Below are 27,440 nucleotides of genomic sequence, written 5' to 3' on the forward strand. Positions count from 1 at the left end.
CAGGGTTCAGGATCGAGTCCCACACATGGGGCTCCCTGTGAGGAGCCTGCTTCTCTCTCTTCCTGTGTCTCTGCCTCTCTGTGTGTCTCTCATGAATAAATAAATAAGGTCTTAAAAAAAAAAAAGAATAGATCTCCATAATTCTTAATGGTTACAGAGGAGTCCATTATTTGAATATGCCAAAATTTGTATTATCAATCCTCTACCAATGGTCACTTAAATTGTTTCCTATTTCTGTTATAAATACTCTCTACCATTTATAACACTCTGTATATCATTTGTGCACTGGGTTTCTTAAGATAAAATCCTAGAATTGGAATTTCAAGGCCAAAGGTTGCACAATTTCAGCCTTTGATGTATATATTGTCAGACTCCTTAAGAAAGATCTCAATTTGCACTCCTATCAGCAAAGGGAGTATTATGCTTGAAAGAACCTATCTCCCCACACTTCCTTATCAATGTGTTACATTTTTGCCATTCTAAGATTCTGCATATACACAAGATTCAGTTTACTGAAGCGTTGAGCATTTTTTCATGTATAGTAAATCCCTATGTAATGCCTCTCTTCTCCCCCTAGAAACTACTTCCCCACTAACTACTCCCACCCTCTCTAGCTGTAACCAGAGCCACCATGTTGTTACAATTTCACCCCCATAGGCTTCAATCTAAGAATCTAAGAATTGATGCCTGCAATCTACTTTCATTGTTCCAGAGCAATCCACCGACACAAGACAGGTCAATAGAAGTCATTCCTTAAAATTTTTCAAGTCGGAATTGGGGAGGAAACTACCAGTCTCTCTCAACTGGTGGAAGTTGTTGAATGTGAAACCGTGACACATTCCCCAGCATATGGAGAAAATAGTGAGAAAAACAGGAGGATAGGTAGATCAAGAAGCAGATAAAAGAGATGGAGAGCGCTAGGAATGTGCAAGTTCCAGGTGGTTCTGAGGCATCTGAGTCCCTGTACTTCCCACTCTTCCTCGACACACAAGATAACTCACTTTCCTCCCAAATGAGTTCCCATTTGCCTATACTAGTTCAAACTTGATTGCTTCGTTTGCAACCAAGACTCCTACTTAATTAATAGAGCTGCTTTTCTTGGCTATTCTTTCTTTTGTGAAATACCTCTTTGTGGTCTTTGGACATTTCTCTACTGGACATTTCCTCCCTCTGATTGATTTCTATGAGAGTATTTTATAAATTAAAGCTATTTTCCCAGTTTGTCACTCAACTGTCAACTCTTGTTATGATCTCTTTTATCAGAGATTATTTCTTTTTTGCATTGTCAACTGTTAGCTTTTTTTATGATTGTACCTCAAAACTGAAATATTCACCCATACTTTCTTCTAGAATGTTTATAGTTTCATTTTTTTCACAAATCTAAATCTTCAACGCATTTGTAATTTGTTTAGTTAGTGTAAGGTAGGAATCCAATGTTATGTCTTCCTCAGTGATTCATTAGCCATTATCTCAACACCATTTCCTAAGTCAGCCATTCTTTCCCTTTTTATTCGAAATGCTTCCATTATTATACTCTAAATTTTTACCTACACTTGGGTGTGTATCTGGATGTTTTCTTTTACTTATATTCTTCACTGGGTCTCCGTAATCATGAGGGCATTATCCCTCATGATTGCAATGAGATTGTGATGTGATGAGAAAGATACTGAGAAGCTAAATTACTGGCTTTGAGATCTCAGACAAATTACCAAATCGCCAACCTTTTGTCACTTACACCATGGAAATCCTAAGTGAAAGAGAACTGCCAATCCTCTCAGTGTTCCCCTAGACTGTGAAATCTGTGCAGCTGGTCAAAATAAGGCAGATGTCTAGAACAACGTTGCAACGGGCAAATGAAGAAGTGGGTCAGGATTTGCCTGGAGCCTAGGAGAATGCTCGGCAGTGCTCATTCCCATTCTAACCCTGTGGAGGACAACAGGGTCCTCAACCCAAGCCTTGAAAAGTAGGTAATTGCTTATTAACCTCTAATATCCTGTGGGATGTCTCCAAGTCCACATGACAATGTTGCCATCACTCGTGTCTAAATGGAAAATTCTCACATTTTCTCAACAATATTTACTTATTGTTTTCTCTGGCCAGACAGAGCACTGTGTATTTTTAAACTTTCCAGGAAGACTGTTTATTAAGATAATACAGTGAAGAGCAATCAAACTGTTTGTTTTTGACTTTTGATTTAATTTTCTTTTCTATAATCCACTAAAGAAAATACTAGAATCATGCATTTGTGTTTCTTAGATTGCAGGCATCAGTTAAATTAGCAGTGGTGGGGTTTTTTCCTGTTTGTTTCTAAGACACAAGGAACCCCTCCCAGCTCTAATTCTTTCCTTGGGGTAATTTTTGACTTTAATGTGTAATAGCTGCTCTTCAAATTAACATCAAATCTTATTATGAAGTACCCGCAGTTGAATTACCGTCAGTGGAAAATGCACCAGCACATTCTCAGATCTGAAGGGTGAATAGAGCTCCAGAAATCACCTGGGCAAGGTGTACATTTATACAGCTCAGAGAGATCAAGCAATGTGCCAAAAACTCACACAGCATGTTGGTGGCACCATCTTCCTTCCTCATCAACCTCTTCACTGGAGGCATCAATAGGGCTTCCAGGGGAATTGAAACACTTTGGCTTAGGACACGTAAGAGCAGAAGAAGATACCACTATCACTTTGAAGAGAAAGAAAGTGTGTGTCTTGATCTCACCTCAGGAAGTTATTAAATGGCTATGTCCTTGAACTTTGCCAGATGTTAGCAACACAATCTTCCCATCTGCTAACAGATTCTGATCCTAGGCTAAATGTGTCTGTTTCTTGAATGTGGAAGAAGAGCACCAAGCTGGGAGTCCAGAGCCTGGGATTCGGTTTCAATTTTATAGTGGGAAGCACAGTCATCTTCTGATATTAGAAGGGCCCCAGGGATCCCTGGGTGGCGCAGCGGTTTACCGCCTGCCTTTGGCCCAAGGCGCGATCCTGGAGACCCGGGATCGAATCCCACATCGGGCTTCCTGTGCATGGAGCCTGCTTCTCCCTCTGCCTATGTCTCTACCTCTCTCTCTCTCTCTGTGTGACTATCATAAATAAATAAAAATTAAAAAAAAAAATAGAAGGGCCCCAGTCGCTCTTTCTGCCCACAGGTTCTGCCCCAGTGCTATAATAAAACACCTTTCTGCACTGGAAAAAAAAAAAAAAAAGACACCCCCCACCCCCACCCCAGCAAAGTGTGGTACATTTATTCTGGATGCCTCCAAAGAGTAGAGCCAGGACTAATGGACCTGGGCTTGACTGCAGATTTAGGTTCCCCATCAGCACTTGGTGAGGCCCAGGAAAATACAAGCAAAGAAAAAAAATCCAAGTCCCAGCCCTCAGGGAGGTTGCAATTTAGTGGGCAGAGCAAGAAGCCTATCTAACAAATATTTTTCCTACTTCAGCAGTTCAAAACAGGATGAGCTGCTTGAGAGAGGGTGTGAGTTCCCCAAGCCTAGGAAGAGTGGAGCAGAGAACAGAAACCAGCTCTCAAGGATGGTGCAGAGTCCTAATTGGAGAGCAGGCTGGAGTAGAAACTCAACATCATCTCAGGAAACAGTCAAAAAGTCTTCAGAGCAGGAATTTCCATGCCTGGCTGATCCTCGGGAGTTTGGAAAATACAAATGCCTAGGTACTGTCCATGAGCTTCTTTTTTTTTTTTTTTTTTAAGATTTTATTTATTTATTCATGAGAGACACAGAGACATAGGCAGAGGGAGAAGGAGGCTTCCTGTGGGGAACCCAATGCAGGACTTGATCCCAGGACCCCAGGATCATGATCTGAGCCAAAGGTAGACACTCAACCACTGAGCCACCCAAGTGCCCCTGCCCATGTACTTCTGATTCAGACTATGGGAAGGATTTTTTCTTATGGGTTGAATTGTGCCCCCACAAAAAAAAAAAAAAAAAAAAAAAAAGAAGAAGGAAAGAAACCCTAACCTCAGAATATGACCTTATTTGGAAACAAGGTCTTCACAGAGTGATTTAGTTAAAATGAGGTCAGTTTGAAATGTACATAAATGTTGAATCACTATGTTGTACACTTGAAACTAATATAATATGGTATGTCAACTATACTTCAATTAAAAAAATGAAGTTAAAATGAGGTTGTTAGGCTGAGCCCTAATCCAGTTTGACTGCTGTCTTTATAAACAGGGGAAATTTGGACAAGGAGGCAGACAGGCACAGAGGGAAGAATGTGTGAAGAGAGATAAAAAGAAGACATCTACAAGCCCAGGAACGCCTGAAGCTCCCAGAAGCAAGGAGAGAGGCCTGGAACAGATCCGTCCCTAGCACCTCCAGGGGAGTGTGGCTTGCCCACAACTTGATCTCAGACTTCTGGCCTCCAGAACTGTGAGACAATAAATTTCTGTGGTCCTAAGCTGCCCATGCTGTGGTACTCTGGAGCTCTGGGTAACAAATGCCGCCAGAGAATCGGTATCAGAGCCGCCAAACTGCCTCAGAGGACAATCCTGGCCTGGAGACCGGTCCTCCGTCACAGACTGCCTCAGCTCTGGCACCTCTCTCTGTGTGCCCTTCCTTTGGTCCTCGGACCCCTGCTTGGGGAAGAAAGGAGACAGCGGTGGGTCCACGGCCACGTTCAACTGATCACCCAAATAGCGGGCAGCCTTTCTCAGTTTGGTGACTCTGCGGCTTCCAGGCAGCAGTGAGCACTGGAGTGTGAGCCAACACATCTACAAATGCCTCCAGGAAGAAAATGCCACTCTCCCCTCCAACAGCTGCAAAAATACTGAAGGCTGAAAGCTTTGGACTCTACCCTCATGCCAAGCTTCTCTTGGAGGAAAAGAGAGATGGGAGGTAGGGCCAGCGACCTGTTTTTACATGTGCTTTTGGTCCTCAAGGTGGGACTCCTAGAACCCTGACCTAGGGTAAATCACATTGCAAACCTTCAGGCAAAGTAGCTACTGGGCAAAGAAGCCACAGAATTCCACGGAGCAGAATGCCATACCAGACGAAAGCTAGGAATGTGAGAAATTAAGGGGAGCTCCCAACAGAAGCACATGCAACCCCTCTGAGAGAATCAGGAAAAAGCGTGCCCACCCCAAGATACATTCCCAAAGCCACTGCCTCAATGAGCTGAACTTGTACAGGTATGACCCAACGGGGAAGCGCACTGGGTCAGCACGAGGGAAGAGGGAGAAGTAGGTCCTTGCTGTGTGCCCTCGGAAAACCACTTCACCTCTCTGAGCCTGATTTCTTTCTTTCTCAAACTGAAAGAAAAAGATGAAGAAGGAGTGGCCAAGTCTGAGCTGTGGTAATGATCACAGGAGATAAATACCAGACTACTTTTATGAACCTGCAGGTTTGTTATCTGAGTCTGTGTTCCCTGCCCAGCCCACAGATGCAAAACCCAGGGTCAATGGACTTGTCACTGCCAGGTATAAAATCTTTGATTTCCCTAATCCAAACCTTGAATACCACAGGAGAGATGACCGCTCTCAGAGGTGAAGGGTGTTACATCCCATGTTTTCAAAAACATCTTATCACACATGCCCCCATCGCAGAAGAAAATGTATCTGTACATCCCTAGGGCCACTGAACTCCACTTTAGAAATGATCACTATTCCTCCCAAAGCAGGCTGTGGGGAGAGGGTAGGGAAATGCTACTAGGCAGGTTCCACCCTAGGGGGAAAAAAACCCTAAGCCTTTAAAAATAAGTATATGAAGATGTTATACAACGTATACGATATTCCTACACTGGTTACGATATATATAAAACTTGTAAAACCTAGGTGCCTGGGTGGCTCGGTTGAGTGTCAGACTCCTGATCTCAGCTCAGGTCTCAATCTCAGGGTTGTAAGCTGGAGCCTCACATAGTCAGGCTCCATGCTGGGCATGAAACCTATGAAAGAATGAAAGGGAGGGAGGGAAGAATTGAAAACCTAAATGGGCCACTGTAAGGGCTTAGTTAAATAAATACACAATTAAACCAACCCAAGACAAATGAAAGACACCAGATAACCCCTCAGGGTCATACTAGAAAACACCCACCATTTCACTGAAACTTTTGGTTTCCAAAGGGCTTCACGATTTTTTCTCAACATCCATCCGTTTTAAAAGAAACTATAAACATAGATGTGGGAAAGCCCTACAACAGCTGCAAAACAGCACGTATACAGTCTGCCATTTGTGTAAAATGTACACTATGTTCACCCATGCACAGACACAGAGATCTGGAAAAATGTCCACCTAAATGTGGATGGTAACTATCTCTGAGGGATAGAACCGGCATCCAGGACACATGGGAGAGAGATTTTGACTTTCCTCTTAACGTTCTGCATTGCTGTTTGAATCCTCTTGAGCAAACAGGTAGGTTGTCTGGAAAAAAAAATGTTTAATCTCAGACATTAGATAGAATGACTCCTATTCCGTTGTGAGTCACAGCTGCACACTCAATTCTTGTACAGATCTTGTACAGGTTAGTACTGACATTCTCAATAGCTAGTAAGGTTGTTGGGGGCAGCAGCTATGATGGAGCAGAAAGAGTATTGGGCGTGGAGATGGGACTTGGTGCTGGGTCCAAGTGCTGGAACAAGCAGAGTACTCTATGGTAAGTCATTCACCCTTTTGAGCCCCCAATTCTTCATCTACAAGAATGTGGGAGAAAAAAACCTACTCATAGGATTATAAAGATCAACTAAAACACTATACATAAAGGATCTTCTAATTTTTAAGTGATTCTTCTAGAAAGATCAGGGACTCCATTGTTCACCCCTTCCTCCTGTCAGAACCCACCATGGGTGCCAAGGACACAGTAAGTATGCACTAAATGCTGGATCTATGACACTGGGCAAGATGCAGAAGCCAAATCAGGGTGATTCCCATCAGAATTTTGCTTCCACAGAGCCCCCAAGCTCTCATATTTAAGGCAGATATTCAGAGCACAAAGGCCCACACCCTGGGGGAACGGAATTAGAAGCAGACACACGTTCACTTTTAAACACTTGTCCAAAAAGAACCTGACTCTCAAATCCCTGACCCCCTCACATTCTTTCCAGAGTTGTGTTTCAGTGGCCAAAGACTAGTGAGAATTCAGGCACCATCATATAAAACCATCAGCCACCCAGCAGTTACCAAAATGTAAACTGAGAAGTACACTTGAAGCGTACCCGGAAACTAACCCGCACCTTCGTAATCCATGGAACCACTGAGGAAATCAGGTTTGTCCTTCTTTAATTTATATTGTTATATGTTATAGAGAATTAAGCTTTAATTTTAAAAATCCCTCTAATTGGATACTACTGATGGGAAGACATCTGGGGCAAATATCTAGGCTCGGTGCATTCCATCCCAAGCAATGGTTAGTGGTCTGTAGAATGAGTGTGTGGCAAAATAACCAGTGGTTGCTAATTATTATATATCACAGGGTTTGGCATCATCCATAAAGCCCTGTCACGCTGGCCTCTTCCTCTCCAGAGAGGATTACAGAATTGACTGTTTAGAATTTTTTTTCTCCAAGTTAACATACGTTTTCCTTGTCTTAATTGGATCCAGCCCCTTTGTCCATAAGCAGAAAGGCAATTTCTCCATAACGATTGCATCCTTCACATGGCAGGCCAACAGCCTTTCCTAGGTCTGGAAGGATCATTGGCTTCCTATTTTCTTTCCATTTGCTCAGCCTCGTTCTAGTAGTGATGTGAAAAACATGTGAAGATTATGTCCTAAGGTGCCTTCGATTTGGCCAAAAAAGGTATGCTGTTACCGGCATGAAACATCTCCTCCAACCCACACAGAGCCTCAGAATTCGGGAGAACTGTTTGCCCCAAATGTTTTGGCCTAATGCAAATATTTATTTCTTCCAAAACAAGTAAAACAAACCACTTCCAAATTGGGGATGGGGGTGGGGGAGTTCACCAGACATTTTTCACAGTTAAGACAAACATTTGGGAAACATTTTCCAATTTGCCCTATACCCTTAGTTAATCTTTCTTAACCACATTGAATCATTTCCTAATTTACCATCTACTGTGACATCAAGGCCATTTCTTGAAGATCTTACTGACTTTCTCTGCTCTCCTCCTTTCCTCCATGTCACAAGGATACAGCATCAATCAAGCGTTTCTCGAACACACCAGGCACCCTCCCTAATCTGTGACTTAGGGGCTTAGAGATAGGGACCCGCGGCAGCACTAACTTGAGAAAAGTTGGATCTTGAGACATCCTTTGCCAGTCAAGTCCTGGGCCCAATTCTTTGTCCCCACCCCACCCCCTATTTTTCCTAGAGCTTGGAGTTTCCTTCTTACAGATGTTATCCGAACATCCCAACAAGCTCTTCCTGAATGCATTAACAGACAACATTAAGATAAAGCAGAGCACGTTTCTGCATCAGCCATTACAAAGCTGTTTCCTGGGCCATTTGTTGACTCTCCAGCTTGTTTTTATTTCACAAGTGGTATAAAAACCTTGCCAAGACGAAATTCCATTTTCAAATGAGATTTCACAAGACCTTTTATCAGATATACAGACCAATTACGCTGGCTGGGTTCTCTCCTGTAGTTGGGTAACTCTATCCTTCACCCCCTTTCCCTTCCTGAAGTGGTTAAGTTAGGAGGTTCACCTTCTCTGCAGGAGCAGATCAAAGGCTTGAGTTCCTGTCCCCTCATGACCAGGCAGTGACATCATGCAGCCTCCTCTCCAGCATCTCAAGTTTGACAGGGGCCCCAAGAAGAGACTCTTTTAGCTGGCAAAGATCCCTGAAAAGTGAAGCTGCTACATTAATGCAACACACACACACACACGCGCGCGCACACACACACACACACAGGTTAATATGGCTTCTACATGCAAACATCTATAAGCTTACCACTAAAAAATGGAAAGAGGTTAATATTTAGAAGCTTTTCTGGGGAGGGGGGTTGCTTCACACACACACTCTCTCTCTCTGGGATGAGGGGGACGCCCTGCAGTCTGGCAGAGGAATCAGTCTGTCTCCCACCCCAACCCACTACTTTTTAATTATGTAAAGAAAACTGCAGGGGCAGCCATGGTGGCTCAGTGGTTTGGTGCCACCTTCAGCCCAGGGTGTGATCCTGGGGACCCAGGATCGAGTCCCACATCGGGCTCCCTGCACGGAGCCTGCTTCTCCCTCTGCCTGTGTCTCTGCCTTGCTCTCGCTCTCTCTGTATCTGTCACGAATAAATAAATAAAATATTTTTTTAAAAAGAAGAAAAAGAAAACTGCAGAGATCTGAGCACACACCTAAGGTACCATCAGGCAGAGGTGCTTCAGGGCAAGGGTCTCCCAAGGGGGAACAAGCACCCAAGCAAGGGGGGTGTGGGGCAGATGTGACCCGCAAGTGGTAAGCCAATGCCAACAGGAACTGGCCTGCCCAGTGCCCATGTATTGGCTCTGCCAAGGAAAGGGAGTAGCATGCTGCCAATGACATGTCCCCACCACCACCCATCTGGTTTAATGCCCTGCCCCTCAGGGGCAATTCTGTGGCTCCTCAAGATTCTCTCTAAGCCCTGCCAGGAGGAGATGCCAAGAGGCTGATCTTGCTCTTTTGATGTATTGGTATGTATGAGGGATGGGGCGGGGTGAGGATACAAATAGAAGAATACCAGTAATGGGGCTCCAGAAAGGATCACAGCCGCCATGTGTGCATGCACATATTCCCCCTCCTCAATCGCAGATTCATTTGAGTTGATAAACAGTTCTACTTTAAAAAAAAAAAAAAAAAAAAAGATGTTATTTATTCATTTGAGAGAGTGTGAGCACACAAGCACAGTGCAGGAGGGGCAGAGAGAAAAGCCAACTCCCCGCTGAGCAGGAAGTCCAAGGCAGGGCTGGGCTCTGTCCCCAGGACCCCGGGATCATGGTCTGAGCCATCTTAACTGACTGGGCCATCCAGGTGCCCCAACAGTTCTACTTTAAAATGGAAACACCTAATGGGAGGATTCACCTATCAGTGGTCATTCACAACCTAGTAAGAATTACCGTATCCAAAGGCTCTCAAATTGGCATTGACCTGAAATCAGGATCCATGAGGACAAATATATTCCCATTATACCCTTTTCCCCAGGAAATCTGACAGAGACCCTCTTTCTTTTCCACAATTGCAATCTCATGGGCATTCACATTTAGAAACCATACTGCCCTGAGCAATAGGTTTGTTTTTTGGCTTACATTACGTGGAAGGGGAAAGATTTCCTTAGAAACATTGAAGGGCTCCAGGAAAGTCTACAGTTCAAGTGACTTCCTTTCATCTCCATCTCCCTATTTGTGAAACCAGGGAGCAAGTGGAGACCAGACCGGTAGACCCACTGACAAGGCTCGGGGCTGTGGGCCTCTACTGCCTCACAGAGTGGGATGATCTTATCTGTTCATCTCAGTTTCTTTCACTTTCTGCACATTCCCCGGAAGTTGTCCTTTGAGGTTCATTTCACTGTTGCCTTTTAAAAAGAGATTGATACTCAACAGCTTACAAATTCCTAGAGACAAGGCCCGCTGGATGGAAATTAGCCTAATTTATTACTGACTTCTGTCAAGAGGATGTTACCAGTTGACTCTTTGGCACAACTTCAAATAGAGTTCCTTGCTTCGGACACGAAGAACAGCAACTAACTGTTTTATTGTTTCAAATGCTTAGCTGCTTTCTAAGTGTGCTCTCACTGGGTTATCCTTTAAATCTTTCAAATCTCACAGGAAACAGGCTTTTTTTTTTTTTCTTTTTAAAGGTTTTATTTATTTATGAGAGACACAGAGAGAGGCAGAGACACAGGCAGAGGGAGAAGCAGGGTCCCTGGGGGGAGCCCAATGTGGGGCTCAATCCTGGGATATGGGATCATGCCCTGAGCCAAAGATAGATGCTCAACCACTGAGTCACCCAGACTCCCCTCATCGGAAACAGTTTTTAAGAAGAAATCATTTTAAAGTGGATACAAAGACGGTGTGTTTTTGACATTTTTCTTCATGATTTTATTTCAATCTGACCTGTTCAGAGGCGATGGAAAGCCCTGGGATGCCTGGGTGGCTCAGTGGTTGAGCATCTGCCTTCGGCTAAGGTCATGATCCTGGAGTCCTGGGAGATCGGGCTCACCACAGGGAGCTTGCTTCTCTGCCTGTGTCTCTGCCTCTCTCTCTGTTTCTCATAAATAAATAAATAAAATCTTTAAAAAAAAAAATAAAAGAAATGGAAAGCCTTAAAATTGTTTTACCTATTTTCACCCTCATTTTAAAACACCTTTCTGAGGTCCACAGAAAGAGTTGGGGGTTGGGTTTTTTTTTCCTTCCTTCCATGGATTTTCTGTACACACAATGTTTTTATCTTAATAAAATGATTGTTTTAAAATATCCTCATGTCAGGAGTTTCAAGAAGGAACACAGGGCTCTGTCTGGATCTACAATACACAACTTAATTTGAATCAGGAAAGTCAGTTGCTCAATCTAGGCAAATTTCCCAACAAGATATGAAAAAAAGAGAAAATACAGCTGGCTCACCACCATCACCAATATCTCTGAGTGTCCCTGAACTAAATTTGTCTCCAAAGTGACTCAGTCCTAATCCCTCACCCCCCAGCTCCCCTCCCTGTCTCAGTCTCTTTCCCTCTCTCTTCCCCATACCCTCCCCATTTCTCTCTTCTCTTCTACTGCCTCCTCCCCTGTTTGGATGTCAGATGTAGGGGGTCATCACCCTCTTCTTCAACTGAATGTAGAATTCTAGAGCAGCTATAGTCAAATGAACTTCCTGCAATGGTGGGCATGTCCTGTATCTGTGCAGCTCAACATGGGAGCCACTTGCCATATGTGGCTACAGAGCACATGCAATGTGGTTAGCATGTCTAAGGAACTGAATTTTTTATTTTAGTTTATTTAAATGTAAATAGCACATACAGCTAGTAACTACCATGTTGGACAGACAGCATACCAATTTAGAGGATTAGATACCTTTAACCCTTTCAGGGCATTTCAGGTGACAGGCTACACCAGAGGACATGCTCAAACCAATCCCAACAAAAAGCCAGAGAGGACAGTGGCCTCCGTCATCTTCACTCCAGAACTGTGGCCCATCAACCCCACCCAGGCCACTTCCCTAGGAAGACTTCCAAAGTTCCACCTGGAAGGCACCCAGGCACACCAGTTTTCTTCTTAGATCTTGTCATTTCTCAACCAAATGGTCCTCTTGCCCTTAAATTTAGTGTTTTCCATTTGTAGGAACTGACCTTCATAAAAACACAATGTCTTAGAAAATTAGCAGCCGTCTTCCACGTTTCAGGACTATCCCTCAAGTATGACCTTTGAATTATCTCCTTAGATCTTACTTTAGTCCCTCAGGCCATCTCCCAAGTTCTAGGAATGGCAGAGTCCATACAGTGACCCAGCTAAGCAGGTCACACCACCAGCAACTTCAGCATTTGGGGGGGGGGGGGGGAATCTAGTTCTACTTATATCTGATTTACCAGTTTAAAAGCCTGAGATGATAATGATGAGAGGCCCAGTTCCACCTGTGCACCCACCTCCAGCAGCATCTCTGTAAGGCTGACATCCTCCCACAGGGCCCTTCAACAACCAGATGTTGAATGAATGAATGAATGAATGAATGAATGAGTTTACCCGTGTTAGAATCCCCAGAGACAATTTATAATAGTTTTCCCTAGGGACACCTGAGTGGCTCAGCGGTTGAGCACCTGCTTTCAGCTCGAGGCGTGATCCCAGAGTCCCCGGATCGAGTCCCACATCAGGGTCCCTGCATGGAGCCTGCTTCTCCTTCTACCTGTGTCTCTGCTTCTCTCTGTGTGTGTCTCTCATGAATAAATAAATAAAGTCTTAAAAAAAAAAAAAAAAAGAATGGTTTCCCCTAAATGAGACACTGAGGTGGGGATGGTATGGTCTAGTCAGGAGGTTAACTGCCTTCTTTTTAAAACATAGCATGTGGTATACAAAGTGAAGGGCATCCTCCAGTGTTTGGATGGTACTAAATGGAACATAGTCTTCACCCCAAAATGATCAATTTTGAGAAGCTTGATTTATTGGTTAAAATCTTTTCAGCCTTTAGGGTATTTTTAAATACAATTTTTCACTGAAGTAGTACAAAATGTGTTTTAAAGTAGAAACCACTCCTATTATCTAAGCCCGCATAATCCATTTTAATCATCTTAAAATCACATCTTAAAACTTTTTATCTTCACTATTCTATTTTGGTGTGAGGTGCGGGGGTGGGGAGAGCAGGACTGGAGAAACTCCTGGTTTCCTTTTTTTTTTTTTTTTTTTCATAAGATTTATTTATTTGAGAGAGAGAGAACAGGAGTCAGAGGAGAGATAGAGGGAGAGAATCCCCAAAAGACTCCCAGCTGATGCAAGGCTCAATGCCACGACCCTGAGATCCTGACCTGAGCCAAAACCAAGAGCCAGCTACTTAATTAACTGAGTCACCCAAGGCGCCCCTCCTGATTTCCTTTCCTATGGGGTCACCTGTTTGGGGTCATTGTCTATGGTGATCTTAAGTTTCTGCCCCATTGCATGGTTGACTGTGGTGATATCCTTTTGTGACCATAAGACTGTTTTTATTTCAAAATGTATCTAGATATTATAATGCTTTACCTTGAGCCACAAATATCTTGGCAACAAATATTAACTTTAAATATTGCCCACAGGGGCACCTGGTTGGCTCAATCGGTTAAGCATCTGACTCTTGGTCTCAGCTGAGGTCTTGATCTCAGGGTCCTGGGTTCAAGCTCCACTTTGGGAGCCCAGCATGGAGCCCACTTAAGAAATTAAGAAATAAAATGAAGTAAAAATAAATATTGCCCACAGTCCTGGATGGTTTCCCAAGAACACTGGAAGCTCCCAGGTACAGGCTGAATAGCCCTTGGAAAAGGTGAATTTGGCTGTATATTGGGCTCTTTCCTGAGTCCACTTAGACATTTCTGAAGTCTTCAGCCCAGACCCAAAGGGTACCGTTTATCAAGCCACTACAACAGTTACAGCTTCTGAAGACATCATTTAAACAAGGATTCGTTTGGGCACTGCAAGAATCAAGCTTTTTGGAGTTTAGAATCTGACAAGAAGCCGCCAAGCTACTGACAGATAAGAGTCTTGTGGGCATTTATCTGATGATTTTTTAAAAAATAGGCCGCTCAATTAATTAAAATCATCACTTGAAATCTTTCTGTAAGAGAGCAAGGCCTTCTGAAAACATTGCTTTTGGTTTCTCTACCTCAAAGTCATCAGTACTTAAAAAGAAACGTAGAAAAAATAAAAGGCAGTTTCATTTAATGGCATTGTAGGGCCAGGCAGCTCCCAGCCTGGGTGACCGCTGAAGCTCTCCCACACAGTGAGATTGGAGGGAGAAGTGCACGGGGTGGGAGAAGTATGCCTGCCGGTGGCAGTAAGGAGGCTGTAAGCTTCAGAGACATTCCAGGGTTCTAATAATGAAATACACTGACGTGTCATTTCATCATCGCGAGCTGAGGGTACAAGGGAAAGAGGGAAGGAAGCTCGGGCTTGGAGCCCTGCTGTGGAATGCTGAGTCTGTCCCAGCAGAGCCTGCCCCTCACGGGCTGGATGTAGGTTCCCTGCCTCCTACCATCCCTAGCCTCTGCCAGCACAGAGCTGCACCTTTTCCCAGGCCCCTAATTGCAATCATCAGAGAGCTCCAGGCCCACAAGCCACAGAGTTATCCGAGAGAAAAGTTCCTATATTTGCTGCTTTTCGGCAATTGTGACCAATGGCAAAGTCATTACATTTCTGACTTCTGGGTTCCTGTGCTTGGTGCCTGCTAGGATGCTCAGGAAATGCCAAGGAAAATGTGATCAATACTTCCTCTGTCATCTTTATTGATCAGCTATGGCTATGACTGGCCTGTGAGGAAAGGTGAGCCCCTGCAAAATTGCTTCTCACCATGGTTCCACTCAAGAGTGAGGCAAGAGATCTGGAATATGAGAAAAACATAAAAACCTTCACTGCAACAGTAAAACCCAAAAGAAACACACAAAAGACGCTCTGCAAACACTCTTTCTCACTATTATTTCAACACCAGCTTGCTTGCCAATTTTCTGGGATTCTAAAATGTAAATAGATAGATAGATATAGTTAATCTGGGTCTCTTTTCATTAAATGCTTAATCACTTAGCTCATTTCCATAAATTGGCATGAATTCAGTCTCCACTTCTTTTTTTTCCTGAACCACTTTTTAGGAGAGTAATCTAAAGTCCCTAAGAGTGATCAAGTCAGTGTTTTCTCATGAGACAAGGACAAATACACAGCCCACAAGATACATTTGGGTGGTTTAAAATTTTGAACCTAGATTATCTAGATCTATCTTTTCTTATTTCAAAACAACCTTCACAAAGGTTGTTTGCTATGTTTTATAATGATTAACAATGACTCATTTTACTCTAACCCACTTACAGATTTTTCTCTCTTACTGATATATTCATCTTTTCCCTTTATACGTACTTTATTATGGTAAAAATCTGAATTTACAGTGAACTAAGAAGCCATCTGCCTTTAAGAATGCATAATAATAATGAAATATCAGCCCCAAAATTACCCACCAACATGGACAACTACAATTTTGTTTATAGCATTTGCAAAGTGAGTCTGTCTTTCTTCAAGTCCTGTTCCTCTATTGTTGGGGACAAATGTGACTTGTACTTGAAAGCCTTATTTTAAATTGTTTACAGTGTATTTTGTTAAGTGAAGTAAATTAAATTTCACATACGCCCATTATATTTCTCATCTGTGACCTTTCATAAGAGTATGAAGTTAAGAAGGGCTTTTTAAACATTCTAAACAACTCAGATTATTCAAGATACCATAAATTTTACATTTGAGATTTCACTAAATTGACTGAATGTTTTCACTTCTGATTTTTTGGATGATATGATTTTTCTGGAGAATTCCTTAATTTAAATGAATAACTTCAAGAATATGGTAACCGAGAAAAGAAAAAGAAAAGAAAAAGGTTTTCTTTTTTTTTTATTTCTAAAAACTTCCACAGTAACTAGAATACATGTGCTGGAATCTCTAATAAAGACCCAAGAAGAAGAAAGTAGAAACATTTAAAACTGGGAATTCTTGGGCAGCCCCGGTGGCTCAGCGGTTTACTGCCACCTTTGGCCCAGGGTGTGATCCTGGAGACCCGGGATCGAGTCCTGTGTCAGGTTCCCTGCGTGGAGCCTGCTTCTCCCTCTGCGTGTGTCTCTGCCTCTCTCTTTCTCTCTCTGTCTCTCGTGAATAAATAAATTAAATCTTTTTTTTAAAAAAATGGGGATTCTCTTTAATTGTAAGAAAGAAAGCTGGGGAGAAATGCAAATTTAAAGATGAAGTTTCCATGTCAGTGATTAATTTTTCTCATTCACATGTCAGTCTCTCCCTTTCCTTACAGACAAGGCCCTCTCCATTTCAAAGGCATCGTCCAAAGCTATTTCTTCACCATGAGATGACTACCAAACTCTCCAAGAGAAACTGAAAAGACTTTCAAAGGCAAAGGAAGTGAAAGGCACATTCTCCAGCACTTTTAATCACTGTAATTCAGTCATTCTATATAAGCTTCCAGCCTGCTGTTCTCTTCCCTAGTGTTCCGTAAAAAACAATTTGTTAACCTGCCAAGCAAACATATCAGGCAGTGGAAAAAAAAAAAACAAAAAACAAAAAACAAAAACTAGAGAGACCAATTTGGGAGAGAAAATTGATTAACATTTTGCCAACTCCAAGCAAAACATTTTTTAAAAAGCAACCAAATGCTGAGGGCAGAAGAAAGCATGGCCCAAGCAAACGAACGTGTAGAGCACCAAATCTAAGGGAGAGGATTCCTCCTTAGAGGAGAAACCGGTGAAACTTGCAAAGCCTCCAGCACCATCGTATCCAGTGATTTCCCAAGAAATAATTTCAGAATGGAGGGAGGGTGGAAAACTTTCCCAGCCCTCAAGCCCTAAGCGATACAACCAAGTCCCGCCACTAGGTGGCGGTTGCAAAGGCTGCAAACAGGGGGCTGTTTTCTCCGCTTTCCCTCCCGGACGCACAGCCCAGTCCAGGGGAGAGCCCACTAGTCCCCACCTTGATCCAGCTCGCTAAAATGCCAGGTTAGGTCAAAAGAAAAAAAAAAAAAAAAAAAAACACAACAACAACTCAGGCCTTAGAAACCTGAAGTTCCCAAGTAACAGCCACTCCTACAAGTCTGTTCACACCAGAGCTGAGCAATGGGGGGGTGGGGGGTTGGGGGGGGCGGGGGGGAGACACATGGTCGGACCTGCATATTTTAAACTCTGCTGGGGTTTGCAAAGCAAACCTTCCAGGCAGCTGCTTTAGGGCGACAAGTGACGACGAAATTACGACGCGAACGCTGGGTCGAGTTACTGGGCTGTGCATCACCCACCCACCCGCACAGCGTGTACAGAGCCACAAGGTGATGGAACTGGCTGGGTAAACATGAATCGTTTTATTGCTAGCCAGAAATTCTCCCTTCATTCATCAAAGTGAGTGAATGAAAATATTAAGTAGGTAAAGCATTTTCGTGGACTGCTTGCTCCCTGAGTATCCTTCTGAAGCCGAGACCTTACTTAGGCTGCCTTCTCACCTTGGGTGTCAAATAAAGCCTCCTCCCATGAAAGGGAAAAAACCACTTCCCCTTTTTGTAAAACGGCTGCACGCCAGAGCTCAAATCTTGGCAAAAGAGATGTCACATAAATTCCAGGTGTTCCTAAATATGTATATTTACACGCAATCATTTTTGGGAAGCATCTAAGTTTCCGGGCTACTTTTTTTTTTTTTCTTTCTTTCTCTCTCTCTCTCTCTCTCTTCATCTCAAGAAGGAGTCAAAATGTGTGTTTACAGCTTTGACTTAGGCTCCTACCCACTTCGTTTTGACGATATTTCCTGCCAGCGAAATGCAGGAAATCTTAATAATTTGCACCCAAAACGCATCTAAGCACTCAGCACACTTACCTTTTTAACTGAACTCAGATCAGACAATTCCCATCATCAAGGCGGGAGGGGGTGGGGGGGGAGAGAACCCACCTCTGAAATTCTGAATTATTTTCTAGGTGATCCGTACAGCCATTCTCCGGTAATTCTACGAACAGGCTAATTCCTTAACATCTTACTTTGCCTTTAAAAGGCTTCCTTCCACACGACGGGATTTCCCTAAGAAACATTCCCAGCGGATGGTTTCCAGCAATAGCCTATATCAACTCAGCCTGCGCAAGCAAAGACTTGGCTTCTGCTAATTCCAACCCCCCCACACACACTCGCCCCAACACACACACCAGTTCACACTCACAGAAGCATCCCGGGCCGGCTCGAAAAGCTATTTCGCTTGCATGTTTGCCCGTCTCTTCCTGAACGAAGGCTTTTCCAACTGACCTTTCAACAGCTGCCGAGATGGCACGCACGGTCTGTAAGGTTAGAGCCGGAAACCACGGGAGATTTTAGCATCCGAATCCCTGCAACCTCTGCGTTTCTCCTTCTCTGCCCAAGTCCAGATTCTCGGAGCCCGAGGGCAGGGACCGCGAAGCGTCCGCAGGGCAGCGGGGCGGGGGGTCCTGCCGGCGACCAACTCCCCGCGGGCATCCCGCACGCGCACGGCCCCAGCCCGCGGCGAGCGCGCCAGCCACGCACCAGCCCTGCCTCTTACCTTCCCTGGCTTTCAGCAAGACCGTGTTGGCCACGATGTTTTCCAGCTCCATTGACAGTCGGCGGTCAGCGAGGGAGCCTGCCGGCGGGGCTGTCAGCTGCTGGGGGTGCTGCCGCTGCTGGGGGTGCTGCCGCTGCTCGGGCTGCCGCTGCTGCCGCCGGAGCCGGGGCCGGGGCCGGAGCCGGAGCCGGAGCCGGAGCCGGGAGCGAGCAGCCCGCCTCGCCTACCGCATTATTCTTGCTCTTATCCCTCGGAGTTTCCCCCTCTGCAAAGAGGAGCCGCCGCCGCCGCTTCTTCCTCCCTCTGTGTCCCCCCTCCCCCCTCCCTCAACACTCTCCCCCCCACCCCCCACCCTCCGCGTTTCTCTGTCACTCCATTCTCCACCCCTCCGGCTCCCTCGGATGCTTTAATGCCTCGGATGCTTCTGCCTCCCCTCCGTCCCTCCCGGGGGTGTGGTACTAGCGGGCTCGGGTGGTCGCACTGCGCAGGCGCCGGGAGGGCCGCGCCTCCTGCCTCGGCGCTCGTGGCGCGGGGCCTGCTGGGACTTGTAGTCCCGCGGGCGCGCTGCGCTGCAGCCGGAGCGGCGCTCGGAGGCGGGAGTCGGAAACCTGCCCCGGGACCCGCACCCCGACTGGAGGCGGGCGCGGCCCGGGGAGGCTGGGGGCGCCGGGCTGCGAGGAGCAGCGGCCCCGCCGAGCCGGAGCCCCCCGTCCCGAGGCCGGGATCCCTCTGGCCCGTTTCCCGCCTTGCCGAGAGCGGGGAAAGCGAAGTCCGCAGGCCACGGCGGCGGCGGCGGCGGCGGCGGCGGCGGGCGAAGCGCCGCGTTCCCGCAGGAGCCGGTGCGGGTCCCGCGCCCCCGGGCCGGGCTGTGCTGGAGGAAAGTCAGCCTGGCGGGCCACGCACGCTGAGGCCGGCCGGTGTGCGCCGCCTCACACGCACACACGCGCCGGGGCGCTGACAAAGGTGCACTTTGTTTCCTCCGAGGGCGCGAAGGGGTCTGCGAGTCGGCGGCGACCCGGCGCGGGGGCCCGCGTTGGCGGCCGCGCGGCGCGAGCGCCCCCTGGCGGCCGAGGGCTGGCGGCGCGGCGGCGGGTCCACGCGGACCGCGCCCCCCGGGGCTCGGGACCGCCCCCGCGCGCCTGGCGGGCCCCCGGGGCAGCGGGCGTGGGACGCGGCTCGCTGTGCTGACGCAGCGCCTTCCGGCAAGCGGGGCCCGCACCTTCGCAGCCCTCCTTGCGGTCCGACATCCCGACTCCCGAGAGCGCACGCGGAACCGCCCAAGTCAGCAGGGGGGAGCGGTAACGGGGGACCGCGCCGAGCCCGTGTTGGAAATACGTTTGCGAATCCGGGTTTATTGACCTGGGGGCTCCGAGCGCCTTTCCGCAGTGTGCTCTGAGCCCCAGACCTCAGGTCTACTCTCTGCCCCCCTTCCTGGCTTCCTTCGAAGGTCCCAGTCGTGGGCCCGGGCCCTGGGTGCCCCGGGGTGCGCGAGCCCTGCAGGCTGGGGGAGGGGCGGCCGCCCCAAGAACAATGAGGCCTTTGCCTCCTCCGCGTCCTGCGGGCCGGGCCGGGCCGGATATCCGCTCCCAGGCCGGCGCTGGGCCCGCTCGCTCGGCCGAAAAGGAGGAAACCTTGTGTCCCCAGGGCTGCCAGGAAGTGGCAGGGAGGTGCCGGCAGAAGCGAGGAACAATTACTACACGTTGGAGAACATACAGAAATCCGTGGACTTTCCAAGCCTTGCAAACCAGGACGGTTGCAGATTTTAGCAGCACAGAATGGTCTTGTTCCTGATGCCATATACCTACCACCACCACGACTTCCCGGGGTGTGGACTTGGGTCAGCGGGTCTCCCTGGGCCTCACTTCTCTTGTCTGCACCGTGGGGGCAACCACAGGTCGCCTGCCAGAAGGCAGGGAGCTGAGCAGATGACTTTTTAGGAACTTCCCCTCTAGGAATCATTGTCCTAAGCAACGCAGGCTTAGTCTTGGCTATATATCCACGTGCCCGGAGCCCTAACTTATAATGATAGGGTATTTCTGAAAGAATCCTAGAGCTCACCAACTACAATGGTCACTGGCCGCTAACTGGTGGCCTAAGGCCTGTTGCAGCCCAAAGTTTCTGTGGCCAAAGCAATGCAAAACCAACTAAAGTTGAATGCCTTTAGATAGTATGTGCTCCACAGCAGCCTTCTCAAACTTATATGCACACAGATCACCTAGGGATCTTGTTAAAACGCAGATTCTGTTTCACTACGTCGGTCCTGAGATTCTGCTGTTTCTAACAAACACCAAGGTTCTATCAATCCTGCTGGTCAGTGGACCACACTTTCAGTAGCAAAGGTCTACAGTTAACCACAGCCCCCCCCCCCCCCACCATTCTGTTATCTTATACCCAGCCCAAATCCTCAGTGATTGCCTCATTTTACCTAACTGGCCTCTACAGATAGACATTTGAGTTTGCAGCTCTGAAAAACCCCGCTTGTCCCCCCTCATTTAACAGATGTGAAACAGACCCAGATAGAATAAGTGGGTTCTGCATGGTCATTTAGCAAGTGAAAGCCTAGCTACTTTCTCTGCTATGTGGTAATACATCCTGCCTGCAAAATAAATGGTTGTACTTTAAGTATCTGCGCCTCTGCGAGGAAATTAGGACATTCCAATGGGAGGATGGAATGATAATGGCTTGATTTACTGGATCCGACTCTGGGCCAGGTCCTATGCTGAGTGCTTTACATGGATTATTTCATTGAACACAACATCCGGATGAGGTAGAGAGAACATAGCCCTGTTTTATAGATAAAGTCACCAGGTTAGGAGAAGTTTTATAAATTGCCTAAGGTCGCAGAACGAAGAAGTAGAAGATGTGGGATTTGAACCTAGCAGTCTGACTCAGAGTCTATGCACTTAATTTCTGGCTAGCTCAGGCTAGCCAGCAGAACTTGGCTGCAATTATCCTGTTTGGCTGCCAGAGTGAAGTTAAATTGTATTGTAAGAAAGCAAAGCAGGCAGTTGGCTAAGTGATTAAGACTTAAGGGGGTTTTCCATTGCATCATTATAGCTTCCTATAATTCCACCATTATAGCCCCATTCCTTTCAATTAACTGCATTAACAACTGCAGTCCTCTAGAGAAATGGGTTTGATTCAAGAAAGAGCATGCTATTAAATATCAATAGGTAAGAATCTTGCCGGCTGAAAGCAAGAATACAAATCCAAATGGAAAAGCCAGTGAGTTTGAGAGAGATGGGAATATGTCAAATACTAACTTCCAGATCCACTCAAGATCAGCTGAACTGGAAATGCAAAAGAACCAGGGAATCTTACTCTTCTGATGCTGCTTGGTCACAGTTCTTGTAACTAGAAATCAACTATTCAGGAAAGTCACAAACTTATCTTTGTCCAGAAAATATAGATTGCTTTTGCCTAAATAATCAAACTGGCCTTCTGAATAGTACCGAATCTGGAGTTTTCAATCCTTCCCTGGTCTCACAGCTTTCTAATCATCAGGAAACAGCTGGAGAACTGTCTTTCATTCTCCTGTTTATTCTTTGCTTCTTCAGAGTTTACCTTTATGCGCCAACGCACTGTAGGGAATACAACAGCGATTTCCCAGGAGAACCTGCCACTGGGAAGGAAAGCAAACTGGAAGACTACCGAGATAAAAGGGAGTAAGAATAATCTTGGGCTCATGCACAAGGACTCTGGAAACAGAGAGGAAGAATGGTTTCAGGCACCAAGGAAGATTCCCAGAGAGGAGAAATGAGCGCTGACAGTGGGATTGGAAGTATGTAGTTGCCAGTTACACTCCCTCCTGAGAAGTCCCTTCATCCATGGTCTCAGTGGTTACCAAATTTGACATTAAAAATTTTGCCAAGCTCTTGACCACTGATTATTCTTCTGTTTACTTAATATTTTTCTTTAAAGTCAAGTCACTTAAAAAAAAAAAGACGGTTATTCATCCTAATCAGTAATATTTTTTAAATGAGGGTAGGAGTGGAAATATCACAATTTGGAAACAAGTGATCTCCAAGCAACACGTGAGGCCTGAGCAGCTGGCTCACGATGAACCACCTAATCTTCATAAATCTGCTGGGAGGCCTCACCCTCGTGTTGTCAGATGATTATGACCTTGAGACATCTAAACACCCACCTATTGGGTTCTGATACAAGTTCAGAAAAGAGGTTCTTGACAATACAAATCTCCTGGTGGTCCCAGCCACACATGGTCTCTGTGCTCCTGGCACTATAGCAGTTTAACACGGTCTTCTTTAGGGGAAAGAAAGGCTCCCTTCTTGGTGCCATGTTCTGTTAGGAACGTCTCCACAGTAGGCCGACTGGTGCCTTGAATAGATAGAAAGTTGTTGCCTCCATTGTATGTAGAGGAAACTGGGCCTCAGAGAACTAGGTCTGTTGTCCCAGGTCAACTGGTAAGTGAGCCAGTTTTTTAGGTGTCTGCCTTCCCTACTTGAAGGCCTGAAATGAGTCTGTCATCTTTCAATTCCCATCCCTATAGAACCTAGTAAGTGCCTTATACCTAGTGAGTATCGGGCAATATTTACTGGCTTAGAGCAAATATGGCATGACCTAGCCCCACCAAAGTCTCTGGGGTACTAGTTATCTCATTCCAGTTAACTATCAAAATCCCCACATCCCTGCAAGATCAGAGATTAAAAGGGAAAAGGAGGAGACTCCCCTCCTTGTATCAGAGGTCAGCATCACAGAAAGTCACTGGCAATCTCCATCCCTAGAACCTCCAAGCCCATCTGACTGTACCTCCATCCTCAAATCCAGTTGTCTTCTGCAATCAGCCCAGTTGTTAAACCAATCACCCAATTTTTTAAAAACACTAAGCAGACCAATTTTCATTCACTTTTCAGACTGAGTAAAACACAAGATATTCACTCCAAAAATGGCGCACAGAAAGGTGGACATTTTTTTATTTGGTTCAGTGCTGAGCACTCAGATTTAAATGGAGGAAAAATGTTTAAATTGGTAAGGAAATTACACAGCAAAAGTATAAAAGTTCATAGTGGGAGGAGGAAAAACAGCCTCTTTTCTAGTAATCTACTTAAAAGCCAATGATTTTCTGTTAATGCAGACAAGAAAAGAATCCAAACCATCATAAAAAAAATAAAAAAACCACTTCTGGTCTTTTTATGACTACCATCTATCAGGCAAAGACATGACCAAAGCCAAGTTCATTTGTTTGAGCACAAGCCTACAGTGGAACTGTGGATACAATCATGATGACAGAGATAGAATTGCTTCTTAAAGAGGAGGAGGAAGTAAGATGAATGCAATGGTAGGAGCCCTTAAAACCAGATGACTCATAGGTGAAAGGGGCTCCAGCAGTTTCGACCCTAATGCTGTAATAACATAAACTTTCTCTTGCTCCAGAGACTCTGGGCCTAATTATTTCTAAGACATTAGTACGAAGCTTTTACTGTCCTAAGAGAAGCCACTGCAGGCATCTGAATATTTAATTGACCCAATAAAAAGAGACATACTTGCTCCCTCCTTGAAGTCTCAGCTAGCTAGTTACATGCTAAATGGAATCTATCAAATACTCAAGAGTTTTTTTAAAATGTAATGCTTTGCACAGATTGCTTTTTGGACAATTATATAAAATAGAGTATAATATCTAACTTGGCCCAATTGATCTGGAGCAATTTGATCCCCTTCTGTAGAAACAAAGGCACAGGTTATCATGCTCTAAAAATGAGCTCCTGCAGGAACTAGCAGATTGGAAGCACTTAATCCATGAAGCTGTCATAGTCTTTTCCATCCATAGAGAGAGGATGCCATCTAGCATGAACTCTAGAGAGCTGCAGCCGGCCCCTAAATGGCAATAGTGAGCCTCAGATTCCACGTTTTGTGGCCTAAAATCTGTTCTTGAGTGTGCTAAGCCAGTTGGTATAGAATACAAACTGTTCCCATGTACTATAAAGGGAATTCTGCTCATGAAGTGATTATTGGGTCATAGAATGTTTCTGTTACTTACTTTCAAGCTCTATAACACTGACATCTTTAGGATCTAACAAGGATTCCAAGGAATCCCCTCCTCTCCAGACTGAATCTGGCTGGTCTCTGTGGGATGACGTTAACTTGTTTTAGTTAAGGACACAAGGATATTCATTTCATTGAATGATTGGACCAAAACTCATTTAATTTGTCATCCACGGATGGATGTATTTATTATTACCAATCTTTTCCCACAACAATGAAATGATTTTTTGTGAAGAGTCCATGAACATTTTCTTGTCATATACCTTTTAAACCTACAATGAAATGAAATTCACTTTTTTTGGCTTTCTGTTCTGTGAGTTTAGACAAATGCATATACTTGTATAACCACCTGCCCAATCAAGATATAGCATCACTCTATCACCCCTGATTTTGTTAAGATTCCTATTTTCCTTCCCTTAAAAAACCCTGAGTTCCTGAAAATCCTAAACAATTAATACATGGTCCAGCACGTATATCCATGTATATACCTGAAAGAAAGAAAATGCACATCCACACAAAAATTGAACACAGACATTCACAGCAGCACAATCACAATAGTTAAAAGGTGGAAACAACCCAAATGTTCACCAGAAGATGAATGGATAAGCAAACTGTTGCTCAGACAATGGGATGCTATTTAATCATAGAAAGGAATGATGATGTACAAGGCTACATGGTAGATGAACCTCAAAAACATTTTGCTAAGCAAAAGAAGCCAGATGTAAAAAGACAAATATTGTATAACTCCATCTATGTGACATAGCCAGGAAATTCATAGAGACAGAAATATAGATTGGTGGTGGCAGGGCAAGGCTGGAGGGAATGGGAAACCTGCCTAATGGGTATGAGGTTTTATCTTGGGGTGATGAAAATGTTTTGGAACTAAATAAAAGTGTTGGTTCCCCAACACTGTGAATGTACTGAATTCCACTGAACTATTCACTTTATTTTTTTAAGAGTTTTTATTTATTTATTTGAGAGAGCAAGAACAAGAGAGATCACAGAGGGAAAGGAAGAGGGAGAAGCAGATGCCCCATGGAGCAGGGAGCCCAATGTAGGACTCAATCTCAGGACTCCGGGATCATGACCTGAGCCGAAGGCAGATGCTTAACCAACTGACCCACCTGCACTCCTGAACTGTTCACTTTAAAATGATTAATTTTAGGGACACCTGGGTGGCTCAGTGGTTGAGCATCTGCCTTTGGCTCAGGTCATGATCCCAGGGTCCTGGGATTGAGACCCACATCAGGCTCCCTGCTCAGCAGAGTCTGCTTCTCCCTCTCTTCCACTCCCACTCATGCTCTCTCTCGTTCTCAATAAATAAATAAAATCTTTAAAATAAATAAATAAATAAATAAATAAATAAATAAATAAATAATCTTTTTTTTAAGATTTTATTTATTTATTCAGAGAGACAGAGAGAGAGAGAGGCAGAGACACAGGCAGAGGGAGAAGCAGGCTCCATGCAGGGAGCCCAACGTGGGACTTGATCCAGGGTGTCCAGGATCACACCCTGGGCTGCAGGCAGCGCTAAACCACTGCGCCACTGGGGCTGCCCAATAAATAATCTTTTTTAAAAAAGATTAATTTTTGAGGTGCCTGGCTGGCTTGATTGGTGGAGTATGCAACTCTTGGTTTAGGGATTGTGAGTTCAAGCCCCTCACTAAGTATAGAGATTACTTAAAAAAATACAACTTTAAGTAAATAAATAAATTTATTAACTTTACATTACATGAATTTTACCTGAATAAAAAAAAATTTTAATCCAAGTAATAGTTGAATATTTGGGTCAGAGCAAGTGATGAATAATATTAATGTGCTAAACAACAAGGTACAAACTACCCGAAAAGTGGGATATTGTGAGTCCAATTTTAAGTATAAGGAAATTATAGGCCAGAGAAATAAAAGAACCCTAACCAGAAAATTGTCCAGATGGGACTCAGAGACCAGTCTCTGATTCCATATGCAGTGTTGCTTCGAGTCTACTGCATGGTTTTCCCAAATGACAGGAAAATTGTATCATTTTTAACAAGTGGCAGTGATGCTGTAACTTTGCCTTTATCTGAATTGTGACCCCCATCTGTTATCCTTACACTTTCATTTTAAAATAGTCACTTGTCAGGGCACCTGGGTAGCTCAGTGGTTGAGTGTCTGCCTTCAGCTCAGGTTACGATGCCAGGGTCCTGAGATCAAGTTCTGCATCGGAGTTGTCTCAGGGAGCCTGTTTCTCCTTCTGCCTATGTCTTTGCCTCTCTCTCTCTCTCTGTGTCTCTCATAAATAAATAATATCTTTCAAAAATAAATAAGTAATAATTAAATAATAAATAAAACAGTCACTTGTCTTAGCTGGCACTAGGGAATGGAAAGAAAAGCATGTGACTATACTGAGACCCAAGAAGACCAGCAGCAGCCCAGAGAAACTTCTGGAGCAAGGGCAAAAAGGAAGCTGAGCAGCCCAGAACAGGGGTGGATGCCTGAGGTGAAGAGCACGTCTGGGATCAACATGGACAAAATTTCAGATTCTCTGGGGCTCTGCAGAGGCCCAGGAATGGAAACTAGTAAAAGGTTGGACCAAAAAAAAAAAAAAAAAAGGCTGGACCACTTGCTAATCTACAGCTAGTAAGGGCTCAGACTTTGGGATGCCATTTTTGTTAGCCCAGCATGTCAGAGCAGAATCTAACAATCATACGGTGTCATCATTCGATCATTTGTTATTTCCTTCTTCTGACATTTATTGAGTGACTATTAAGCAAAAAGCCTAGTTAGGTACCATGGGAGACCCCCAAAGATGAATGAGACATTTGA

The 27,440-nt window shown here is 45.0% G+C and overlaps 1 protein-coding gene across 3 annotated transcripts in view; it reads right to left on the reverse strand.

Moving 5' to 3' along the window:
* The window catches only part of GRK5 (G protein-coupled receptor kinase 5), a 212,070-nt gene extending 193,126 nt beyond the window's left edge, over positions 1 to 18,944 (reverse strand). The window contains exon 1 of one of the 3 annotated variants that reach the window (XM_077877441.1): positions 18,633 to 18,944. In XM_077877441.1, coding sequence (XP_077733567.1) covers positions 18,633 to 18,684 — 52 coding nt within the window. In that variant the 5' untranslated portion in view covers positions 18,685 to 18,944. Of the gene's footprint in view, positions 1 to 18,278; positions 18,299 to 18,632 lie in introns of those variants that run through there. The other 2 variants (XM_077877442.1, XM_077877444.1) reach the window with 2 other exon arrangements.
* Positions 18,945 to 27,440: the final 8,496 nt, after the last annotated feature.

The sequence above is a fragment of the Canis aureus genome, chromosome 29, assembly GCF_053574225.1.
Source record: "Canis aureus isolate CA01 chromosome 29, VMU_Caureus_v.1.0, whole genome shotgun sequence".
Taxonomy (NCBI): domain Eukaryota; kingdom Metazoa; phylum Chordata; class Mammalia; order Carnivora; family Canidae; genus Canis; species Canis aureus.